General features: G+C 44.9%; 1 protein-coding gene across 1 annotated transcript in view; it reads right to left on the reverse strand.

The window, feature by feature from the left end:
* CS (citrate synthase) overlaps positions 1-9,637 on the reverse strand; it is a 29,010-nt gene extending 19,373 nt beyond the window's left edge. Inside the window, exon 1 of the mRNA XM_082665621.1 lies at positions 9,420-9,637. Within this exon, the coding sequence (XP_082521747.1) occupies positions 9,420-9,461 (42 nt within the window). The 5' untranslated portion in view covers positions 9,462-9,637. The remainder of the gene's footprint in view (positions 1-9,419) is intronic.
* Positions 9,638-12,523: the final 2,886 nt, after the last annotated feature.

Raw genomic sequence — 12,523 nt, forward strand, 5'->3', positions numbered from 1 at the left:
GGGAACTAGATCCCATATGCCGCAACTAAAAGAGTCTGCATGCCACAACTAAAGATCCCGCATGCCTCAACGAAGATCCTGCGTGCTGCAACGAAGATCCAAGGCAGCCAAATAAATTAATTTAAAAAAAAAAAAGAACTTTGCTTTTTCTTACTAGTCACCAAAAAGTGAACAAGGGAAAACCTGTGAATAAGTTCAAACTATTGTTCTACAGTGCTAACCATGTTCAAGCTATTCCATGCTCCATGGTCCCACAGATTCCCTATAATAGAGGCCCTATCTCCCAGAGACCACATCAGCACTCAACAGACCTTTTAATTGTGGGTAGTTTGTTGTTGTGGTTCTGTTTTGTTTTTAAAGAGGCTATAGGGAAACATACCATCATAGAGAAAAAAGAAGTTGAAATCTCTCCATAATGATAATTTTTCCACTTCTAAACCATGCTGAAGTTTCTGTAATGGCTGGCTGCTTCATTGGCAAAAGGAAGGATTATAAGAAGAATAGTTTAAAGTTAAATCTTAGGCAAAAGAAAAAAAATCTATCCAAGCTCAGCAGACAGAATGAGAGCCAGACAAAAACAGTTTTTTCCCCTTGTGAGAGAGAACTACTAGAATCAACGAGCTTCCTTCTCCTTTTACTTCATTTAAGGTAAAAAAAAGAAAAAAAGAAATCAGAAAGAAAAGGGTGGAAGGTCACCTAACAAGGCTGTAAGAATGAAACATCATTTAAAGGTGTCAGATAGGTCATGACTGCTGCTTAGTTATAGTCAATTCTCAGATCTTTTTATATGAATGCTACTTTAAAGGAATGGTTGGGGAAGAGGAACTTGCAACTAAACTATCACCCCACTTCCACCACCAGCAAAGTCTTAATTTCCTTTGTAGAGAGTGTCTTTGCCATTTAATGAGGCACCTCAAAAGTAATTTAAGGAGAGCTGATCTCAACTGTCCCTAACCTCCATCAGCAACACTTCTTTGCCAGATCTCCAATTTGCAAAGCAATGCTAGTTTGTGGAGAGCGTGGCTATGTAGCTATAGAATAAAGCTAGTATATTGTGTTCCTACTACATTTCTGGCTGTGTGACCCTAGCCAAGTCATTTAATCTTTCTGTGCTTCAATTTCCTTATCTGTAAAATGAGAACAATCTACCCCAAAAGAATTCAGAGTAATGATAGTAAAGATGATCCAAGATCTTGGAAAAAGAATAGAGGCACAGATCAAGAAGACACAAGAAATGTTTAACAAAGACCTAGAAAAACTAAAGAACAAATAAACAATACAATAACTGAAATAAAAAATGCACTAGAAGGAATCAGTAGCAGAATAAGTGAGACAGAAGAACGGATAAGCAAGCTGGAAGACAAAATGGTGGAAATCACTGCCGCAGAACAGAATAAAGAAAAAAGAATGAAAAGAAATGAGGACAGTCTCAGAGACCTCTGGGACAACATTAAACGCACCAACATTCGCATTATATGGGTCCCAGAAGGAGAAGGAGAAGGAGAAGGAGAGAGGGAGAGAGAGAGAGAGGGGGAGAGGGGGAGAGGGGGAGAGGGGGAGAGGGGGAGAGGGGGAGAGGGGGGGAGAAAGGACCTGAGAAAATATTTGTAAAATGGGAACAGTAATAGTACCTGCTATGAGTACCTGCTATGAGAATTAATTAGATCAATATTTACTTAAAACCATGCCTGACACACAGCAAGTGCTCTGTATTTATTATATAATAAATGTAGAAAATTAAATAGTATGGCCACTTTCTAGCATCCTTCAATGTCAAATTTAGTCATATTTTAGCTCACCCTGCAACCTAGGGAAAAAACTAAAGAAATATGAAGGATTTTAAAAGCAGCAATTCATTGATATGACCACCCAAAAGGCTACAATAGGAAAAATTCAAGTTAGGACAACTTTATCTAATGATGTAGAAGACAGAGCACAAAGCACATGCCTTGGAATTAGGAAAGGAAATTTGGGTTCTAGTCCCAGCTCCATTACTAAATAACTGAGACATCCAAAGCAAACAACTAACTACTGTTTCCCTTTTCCTCTCCACATTTAGGATAACACTCAAGCTACTTAGCTCAAAGTCTGATTCTAAGGCTCCAACAAGGACATATATGTAAAGGTACTCAAAAGCCTTGCTATTTAAAATATGAATGCCTAGCCTGCAATACAAGCATTACTTGGAGCTTGTCAGACATGCAGAATCTTGGGCCTCACCTCAGACCTACTGAATCCAAATCTCCAGTTTAACAAACTCACTAAGTGATTCCTATGAACAATAAAGTTTAAGAAACATCCATGGTTTAAAGCATTAAGCAAGGAAGCAGAAGGGTAGAATATAAAGAGCCTGGGATATGGTGTTATCAAGGGTCAAGTCCTAAATCCAGGTTCTGCCACTATCCTGCTGTGCTACCATGGCTGTATGACCTAACTTCTAGTTTCAATTTTCACACCTCTAAACTGGTAACAACAAAGCCAACTGCAGGGTAGACAAGTAGACTATATGAAATCATTTGCATGAAGGCATCTGGAACAGTGCCTTCTGTATAGCTGAGATCAATAAATATCTGTTTCTTAGAAATGTGTTGGCCTATTACCTACCAACTCATGTCACAATTTTCTCGTGGAGTTGGATTCCAGGAAAGAGGCAGTCAAGCCTGAGGAAGGGGTGAATGGATAATTCCCTCTAGCTGTAGAACAGGAAATAAAGCCCCAATTTCCTAAGGGCCTCCTGACCAAGAGAAGAGTCTCAAGGAGAGGAAACAAATTTAACTAACCATAATCCCCACCAGCAAGCAAATCTAGACAGGAGATGTTAGAGGACTGTCATACCCTAGGCTACATACCTCATTTCATCTACTCCTGGCTGCCAAGGAAAGCTGCTAAATGGCTTTGTATAGTACATCCAAGCTATACTCACAGATGCAACAGGCAGATTACAAATCTCTGAGTCATCCCTGAACTTTCACCTCCCAGCTCCTCCCCCAGTTCTGGAGGTGTGGCAGCGGGGCTTTTGGCTTCTGGTTGCATGCCACGTGTAAAGTCATCCTACTGGAACAGCACCTGTCAGGTGAATCAGGGAGTCACCTCACTCAATAGGTCAGCTCCTTCATGGGGAGAAATGGAGAGCGCTACTTCCGAAGATAAGGGCCTGGCTCACAATGTCTGACAGCCAGGATTCTCTACAGGATGGGGGTATCGCAATCACTAAAAGGATTTTCAAACCTCATATGCTGCCACCCCTTGCAATAACTCTTTTAGTGAGCTGGCTATTATTGATAGAAATGGGCTGTAGCTCTCAAATGTGCTATGCTAGGATGGAAAAATATAATTAAAGGAACCTCTATCTTAAAGGGCCAAGGGAGGAAAAGGACAAATAATACATGCAGGAAATTCTGCCAAAGACTTGCTTATAATACTTAGGGTATTTCTGGAATAGGGTATTGGCGAAATCACTTAACAAAAATCAATTAAAACTACTCCCTTCTCGGGACTTCCCTGGTGGTCCAGTAGTTAAGAATCTGCCTTCCAAAGCAGGGGACGCGGGTTCAATCCCTGGTCGGGGAACTAAGATCCCACATGCCACAGGGCAACTAAACCCTTGTGCTGCAACTACTGAGCCCGTGTGCTCTGGAGCCTGCGCACCCCAACTAGAGAGCCAAACTAGAGAGAAGCCCACGCACCGCAACTACTGAGCCTACGCACTGTGGAGCCCATAGAGAAGCCCAAGCGCTGCAAGGAAGACCCAGCGCAGCCAAAAAAAACAAAAACAAAAACAAACTACTCCCTTCTCCCCCAAATTCTGGGAACAGTAGAATACCATTTGGATAAGCACTTACTCAATAATGTGGTTATTTCTCTTATTCCTCCTAGCCTATTATCATCATCGATCCACATCTAGGACCCTTACTCTACATGGGAAAAGCATTTCCTTTGATTCCCTATCCTAGGCACATTCAGAACATATCCTGCCACATATCCAGGAGCTCCAACAAACTTGTGAGATTACAAACTACTGTGTATAAAATTAATAGGCTACAAGGATATATTGTACAGCACAGGGAATATAGCCAATACATTATAATAGCTATAAATGGAGTATAATCTAAAAAATGTTGAATCACTATGTTGTATACCTGAAACTAATATAATATTGTAAATCAACTATACCTCAATTTAAAAATTAAAAAAAAAAACTTGTGAGGGCTTCCCTGGTGGTGCAGTGGTTGAGAGTCCGCCTGCCAATGCAGGGGACGCGGGTTTGTGCCCCGGTCCGGGAAGATCCCACATGCCGCGGAGCGGCTGGGCCCGTGAGCCATGGCCGCTGAGCCCGGGCGTCCGGAGCCTGTGCTCCGCAACGGGAGAGGCCACAACAGTGAGAGGCCCGCGTACTGCCAAAACAAAACAAAACAAACAAACAAAAAAAAAAAACTTGTGAGAGATGCTCCTGATTTTATTAGAGCCTTGTCCTTCATCAATAAAAGATCAGAGCTTGCCAAGCCAGAACTGGCTTAGTTGATGAAGCAAATATAATTCACTAATAACTGTAGGAAAAATCTTGTGCTACAAAGGCTTCCAATGCAGAAGAAACAACTTGCATTAAGTGAAAAAGAACACACATAGGACAAAGGCTCCTCTCTCCCCAGAACCAGGTCAGAGAACTAAAGCCATTTAACATCTGTGTTTCACAATGGTGATATTGGAAGTCTGCCTGCACTACTTGGTCAGGCCACTTAATAGCCTGAGCAATCTTCAGATTTCATACTGTGATGCCCTTCATACTCACAAGAGTTTCCTTAATAATTCTGCCGAACTCTCATTGTCTAACAGACCCTTTGCTAAAGGTTCGCTGATTATTCAGTGAAGAAGACGGGAAAGGACACCAATTCAGACTCAGAAAAGAATCGAGTCCTAATTTTCCTTTCAGAGAAATTCTTACTGTTCTTTAACAAATAGTTGCTGAACATCTACTTATTATGTGCACACTAAGCATACACTACTGAATAAAGTATATAGGATCTGTCACTGTACTACTTTTTCAGGAACTAGAAACTGTTCCCTCACTTCTACTAGTTCTTACAATGCTTTGTTTCAGGGATTTACAAGAAACTTTTCCTAAGGCATTTGAAAAAAAGGCCTAGGAAGACAAACCCAGAGAAATAGTCTAAATCAGACTATTTCTTAGAATAGTTATTTCTGAAGTCATTTAAAATAATCACTAAAAAAAAAAAAAAGTCAAAACACTCAAAGCTTCATATATACATTAAACACAGTTGGCCCAACTGGAGGGGATCACCAAGCAGTCAAATGAGACACTTGAAAAAATACAAGTTTCCAGATCCATCCCACCTTTGCTGAATCAGAATCTGAAGATAGGATTCATGAATGTGCAATGTGAAGAAGCACCTCAGGTGATGACGCCCACTGTGAACTTACTTACGGAGCTTTTTTTTTTTTTTTTTTTTGCGGTACGTGGGCCTCTCACTGCTGCGGCCTCTCCTGTTGCGGAGCACAGGCTCCGGACGCACAGCCTCAGTGGCCATGTCACGGGCCCAGACGCTCCGCGGCATGTGGGCTCTTCCCGGACCAGGGCACGAACCTGTGTCCCCTGCATCGGCAGGCAGACTCTCAACCACTGTGCCACCAGGGAAGCCCGTAGCTTTTTAAATGATAACATGTTAAGGACTTCCCTGGGGCGCAGTGGTTGAGAATCTGCCTGCCAATGCAGGAGACACAGGTTCGAGCCCTGGTCCAGGAAGATCCCACATGTTGTAGAGCAACTCAGCCCGTGTGCCACAACTACTGAGCCCATGTGCTGCAACTACTAAAGCCCGCATACCTAGAGGCCATGCTCTGCAACAAGAGAAGCCCACACACCACAACAAAGAGTAGCCCCCTCCTGCTGCAACTAGAGAAAGCCCACGTGCAGCAACGAAGACGCAATGCAGCCAAAAATAAATAAATAAAATTAATTAAAAAAAATGATAACATGTTAAAAGAAATATAGGAACTTAGGCAAGTTGAGGGAGAACTGAAAGACAGTCAGATCCTAAGAGCCATTGCTAAAGCTGCCTCACTACTGTTTTTAATTTCACTCAAATCCTATTCAACTCTATCACATAGGGCACTGAAAAGAGGGCAGAAGGAATTACTCTGTGGCTTTAGGGAGATCCACCAAGTCTGGTTTCCTGCCTTCTGCCCACTTGCACTCTAAGAACTAGGAATGCCAGCCTTCCCTTCTCTGATTATCCACTTCACCACGGCTCACCTCAATGCCTCCCCACACCCATGCATTCACCTGCTACCAATCTAAAGACCACTAGGAAGAACAAATGCAATCATACCACCATTAGCACATGATGAGGATTTATTCTCCATTTTTCATCTTTGGTCCATCTAGTAAGCGTCAAGGAATTGCCATTACTTTGGGTAGGCTGATAATCAAAATGAAGGCAAAGAGATTTGAGTGCTTGCCCTTAGAAGTTTGGGGCTTTAAGCCTAACTAACATTTCACAGGACAAAACTGACTCAGTTTTGTAGAACCCAATTTCAGACTAGGATTTATACAAGAGATGTGCAGTGGTGTACGTCTGCTGTAGAGGAATCACAGGTATTAAGAGTCTTGAGAAAGTCTAGGAATAATCTAGAAACATTTCTGGATTGATTTACGCAAAGTTATCAAACATCCTAGCTTGGAGGAGCAATTCTCAATGACACAAGAAGCAACTAGGGTTGGTTAAGTCACTTTGGCATGAATCCAAAAGTTAACTGGTGGCCCTACTCTAATTCCCAACCCAGATCACCTATGAAAAGACAGTATTTACAGCACAAAGCTAAGGCACCCACAGCTAATACCATTGCTTAGTAGAAATTCATTCAGGTAAACAAGAAGTCAAAATAATCTCAAGGCTCTGAAACAGGTGGTCTCTCCAACTCAGGTGTTCATTAAATTACCTGACAGTGGGGCTTCCCTGGTGGCGCAGAGGTTGAGAATCTGCCTGCTAATGCAGGGGACATGGGTTCGAGCCCTGGTCTGGGAAGATCCCACATGCCGCGGAGCGACTAGGCCTGTGAGCCACAACTACTGAGCCTGCGCGTCTGGAGCCTGTGCTCCGCAACAAGCGAGGCCACGACAGTGAGAGGCCCGCGCACCGTGATGAAGAGCGGCCCCCGCTTGCCACAACCAGAGAAAGCCAACACAGCCAAAAATAAAAATAAATAAATTAAAAAGAAGGCTCAACATTAAAAAAAAAAAATCATTAAAAAAAAAAAAATTACCTGACAGTGGGAAGGAACAACAGTGGAACAACAGAACAATGACTAGTATTTGTGTCTCTTGGCAAGGTCAAAAAAATTTCTCAGAAAAGCGAACTACACCTGACCTTGAGAATCACAGTAGCAGGCTAGAAGACTATTTTTGCCTTCTAAAGCCTACCTTACTAGCAAAAGTAAAATTGAGTACTGCAGACTAATCTGGAAAGCTCAGGCAGGTGCTAGCAATGCTGACAAACTGAAAGGCTTTTTGGTATCCTAGCTGTTAACTGCTTAGATCTCAGAAAGTTTCTACTCCTCAATCTGATAGGCTTTATTAGTTTTAAGGGTCAAAAGCCTTCTAATGGCTTCCAATATACAGGTTTTTGGGATCCTCAGGTCTGTCTCTAACAGGAAAGTAAACAAAACAGTAATGATCACTACAGTTAGGTAGCCCTGTCAACCCAAAAGCTTTCTTTTCTTTTCTTTTCTTTTTTTTTTTTTGCGGTACGCGGGCCTCTCACTGTTGTGGCCTCTCCCGTTGCGGAGCCTGCAGGCTCTGTGGCCATGGCTCACGGGCGCAGCCGCTCCGCAGCATGTGGGATCTTCCCAGACCGGGGCACGAACCCGTGTCCCCTACATCGGCAGGCGGACTCTCAACCACTGCGCCACCAGGGAAGCCCAACCCAAAAGCTTTCTGAGTTTCCTCAGAGGTTTAAGAGGCAAAATAAATTCGAACGTAAATTCTAAAGGCTTTTTCAAACTGTAGGGTTAGATTATCTGGTCTGGGTTAGCAGCTCTGGAATGAGCTAATTATAGTGTCCCCTATTCTGCCAAAACACTATCTAGAACTTGCTTCATTTCCCAAGAGGCTTCCTTACCCTGGTCTCTGGCAGTGGAAGAAACTACCGTCAGGTAAGACAAGTATCTCCCAAATGATCAGCCTCCACCTTGCTGCTGAGTACCTGGAAGAACCTGTAAATCCTACATGCTTCACCTTATCACCAACCATGCAAGATAACACAGTAAGCCAAAACAATTCTAAGGTTTCCCTTCCTCCCCTCAGGTGCTGGCAACTTTAATCTGTCTGCAGAAGAGAAAGTATAAGTTCTTTGCAGGAGTCAAGGTCACTTGTGGGACTGTCCCTGCTTGGATTAGAAGGCTGGGACTCCCTCAGCACACCAGTTTCTCTGTTTAAAGAGCCAAGTTGCCCAGAGACAAAAGTAATTTTGGCAATATGAAATTGAAAGCACCATTACCTGCAACAATATTCCTGATTCCAACGGCAACAAAAGTCAAGTAAGGGGCCCCAAAGAATAAGAGGAATCTTTCCTGGGTAGAGCAGACTTAAGAGCAACAGCAAAACCTGAGTGAGCAAGTAGTAGGACCGGTCATGTAACCTTGGAATTACTATTTCCTGCCCAATATCTTCACTTGCCAGCCTGCAGTTTGGGGGAAAAACCTTTCTGTTTTTTTCTCCAATCATATGTGATAATCATGCAGAAGCTTTCACACAAGCGCTCCACCCAACCCAAGCTCCTCCTATATAAAGAGTAAGTGCAACAGTCCCAAGGACAAAGAGGACCCGAGTAGCATTCCTCTAGCAGGAACTGCTATGCTTGGTCACTAAAGGCTTAAATAACTGGGTTGGAGAAATGGAAATGGAAGCAGGAAGTTCAAAAACTGACAAGGCCCTCTCTACAAAGCAGAAGCCGAAATTAGCCAAGGCTCCAGCTCTGGCCCAGGGGTAGAGTAAGCACACCTGCTCACCCCTGCCACTTCTCTTACCCCGCCCCTTCCTCCAAACAGGCTCTTTCCCTAACTCCAACGGAACACAACACCTGTGTTCTCCACTCCTTCTTTTTCCAAGGCCAAGCATCCCCGCCTCTTCCACCCCAGACAGGCAGGGTGACAGCTGGGTCCGGCCTTCCCACCGGCCCAAGAACGCAGGCCGGGGCGTGCAGAGCTCAACACCCCCAGGGGCCGAGAGGCAGTGAAGCACGTGACCCTGTGAGCGCCACGCAGGGCAGGCGGCCAGCCAAGCGCAAGGCCCCTTTAAGATGCGCTGGGGTGCGCCTGGGTAGGGGAGGGAGACCCCGGCGCTAGTGGGCCTGCAGTCGCCTCAGCCCCACCCTGGGACAGCGCGCTCTCTCCTAGTTGCTCACCTTAGCTCCGAAGAGCCGGGCGGCCGCAGTGAGTAAAGCCATGGTGGGCGAACTCGGGGATCTGACGGGGAGGGAAGGAGGGAAGAGAACTGCGGTAGGAACGGGAGCCGCCGCCGCCGCCGCACCAGAGGCCGCGCCGACGAGGGGAAAAAGGTTGAAAGGAGGCGGCTGAGGGAAAGGGTAAACGAGCCGGCGGCGGCGCCCAGCCCGGGGTCCTCAGTGAGGCTCCGCCTACCGCCCGGAACCCGCTCCCGCCCCCTCTCAAGGGATTCGCCCCGGGCTCAGCCATTGGTCCAGTGTGCATGGGGGGGCGGGCCCTAAGACGTTGACAGCAGTTGTGGCTGGGAGGATTGGACCGTCCGGGGTAAGCTAATTAACGGTGGATGGGCGGGGGAAGCGTGTAGGTGGTTAAGTATGTGCCTGAGAACTCAGTTAACTTACTTAGGCTTTTCCCCTTATCCTTAACACCTTTGAGGTTAATTGTGAGGTGGCTATCAGAGAAAAAGCCCCAAGGACTTCGACCTTTGAAGGTCCTCGGAAGCCAACCCCTTAATACACTATCACGACAACTGATCCTAATCCCTTGGTGTGCTTTCTTGAACGTCTTTGGTCAATGACTTAATGGCCATAGAGGTGACATCATGTGGACACAGGCTATGATGCCCGAGTTAGCTACTTGGTGGAAATCATTTGAGGTAAGCCATGGTATTATAGATACCAACAGACCCAGAATGTGGAGAAGGAAAGCAAAGGCAGGAGCCTGAATATCCAGTGGTCTTTGCCAGCTGTCAGTTCTGTGACTAATGCCAGGAAACCCGTCTCACAAACGCCCCCTTAATATGAAGCTTTCCAGTGCAGTCCAGAGCCTCTGGGTCCTGGGTATTAGTCTCACTGCCACTCCAGTCACATAGCCCCACACAAACGGTCCACCCCACATCTAGCCAAAATATCAGGAGCTGCAGACCAACCCCTCATCCAAAATCACCTCCCTTTTTGTCACATCACTCCTGTCACTCCCATAGGGCCTCTGGACCTTTATACCTGCTTGGCTATATTCGATACACTCTTATCCTCTGCTCCCCAGAGACCATTAAATGAACCATGGCACTGAAGTGATCTACATCATTCTTGACTCATTCTTTTGGGTAGACAAGAACTTAGGACCTTTCTACCTTGCTAAGATATCATTGTCATTGACCCAAGGGCAGAGAGGAATGACCCAAGGCCCAAGTGGACAGCCCTTTTATCTCCTCACATAGAAGTAACAAAGTTCAGAGGTCTCAGTACCATCTAAGCCGGGTTTAGACAGATCCTGTTTATAAAGAACCTAGTTTATAGCTTGGACTTGGAAAAAGAGAAAGAAACATGCCGTTTTCTCTTCCGGGGTTTCCTTATACTCAGCTTTACACCTACCAACCAATGCTTCTCTGGCTTGGGGATCAGATGGGTAGATCTTAGAAACTTCATAAAGAGAAGCCAAGCAGCGCCCCAGGGGAGCACTGACCTCAGCTATCTCCTCGGTGACTTCAAAGCTCCACTGATCAATATTTGCTCCCAATTTAGCATCTCACAGAGGATTTCCTCCTAACCCTAGAATAGTCTGACCTGGTTTCTTCTCTCTGGTTAATTATCCACAGAGACTAGCCCGCAGGCCAGAGGACTGAGCTCCAGTGCCCCAAGTGGCAGGAGGCATTCTCAGGGTGAGGCTACCAAAGGGATAATTACGGAGTGGCCATAAGGGTAACCTATTTTGGAGCTCTAGTGATTGGAGGAAGGGTGGGGAACAATAATGCTCACAGTGTCCTGGAGCCTAGTGTCCTGAGGACTTTATGGACTTATTTTGAAGTTGTTCAGTCCTGACATCCACTGCTATAAGGCCAATGGGAAAGCCCAGGACTCAAAGGGACTAAATGGTATCTCCCAGGAGCTGGCTTAGAGCCTTTCTCTGAACATGGTTGGGACCTGGGGAGATGGGAAGAAAGTTAAGGGAGAAGGATTAGCATGAATAAAGGAGCCAAGCGAACTCTAGGTCCAAATACAACTAAGTGCCTGAGAACTGGAGGGGACAAGGGAGAGAAGGGTGAGCATCGAGGTCATCTTGACGTTTGGAATGACCTCTTTAAAATGGACAGAGGCAATGGTGCCCCCTGGTGGCCAAGGATAAGTGGGAGAATGCAGATGGAACTTAAACTCATATCAGTAAACCAAACTCCTTTTTTTAATGGGTAGCAGCTAAAATTTATTAAGTACTTCCTATTTCCAGAAACTATCTAAATGTGGTACATGCATTACCTTAATTAATCCTCACAACTCTAAGGGATGTAGGTAATGGTAGTAGCTTTACAGAGGAGGAAACCAAGGTTTAGATAAAGTATCCTACTCAGGACCATAGCTTGTAATTGGCATTGCTAGAATTCAGACCTAGGTTGGCCTCACTCCAGAAGCTGTATTTTAACTACTAAGCTGTATTGTTTATATGGTGCTGACTGTAAATTATCAGCTGCAACTCAGGAAGGAGACTTTGAGTCATTGTTAACAGTCTCTTGGGCACATTAGCTCAGTGTGTTGCTATATTTAAAGATATTTTAAAAGATAAGGAACTATAGGGAATTCCCTGGTGGTCCAGTGGTTAGGACTCCTCGCTTCCAATGCAGGGGGCATGTGTTCAATCCTTGATCTGGGAACTAAGATCCCGCAAGCCGTGGGGTGCAGCCAAAAAAAAAAAAAAGATACCTGAAATACATGATAAATGACGACCTTCCCAGAATACAGGTAAGGAGAGACAAACATTTAGCACCTAAAAAGACCAGGGGGATAGAATGGGCTTCTTACAAGGAATAATCAGGCTGGGAAAATGGCTGAAAAGAGGATATAGTGCTTTTTCACTGTAGATTATTAGACTCAGAGGGCATGTGTTCAAACTTGAAGGTAGTTTTCAAACAAATAAAAGAAGTAGTACTTTACAGAGCCACTGGGGACTACATGGAGACTCCATCGGCCTAGGGATAAGATGATTGCTAGGGCTGAAGCTTTGGCTCTCCCACCCCTCTTTGAGCTTGGTTTCTTCCTCTGCAAATGGGAGTAACATCTAGTATTTGTTAGAG

The sequence above is a fragment of the Grampus griseus genome, assembly GCF_964374135.1.
Source record: "Grampus griseus genome assembly, chromosome: 11".
Taxonomy (NCBI): domain Eukaryota; kingdom Metazoa; phylum Chordata; class Mammalia; order Artiodactyla; family Delphinidae; genus Grampus; species Grampus griseus.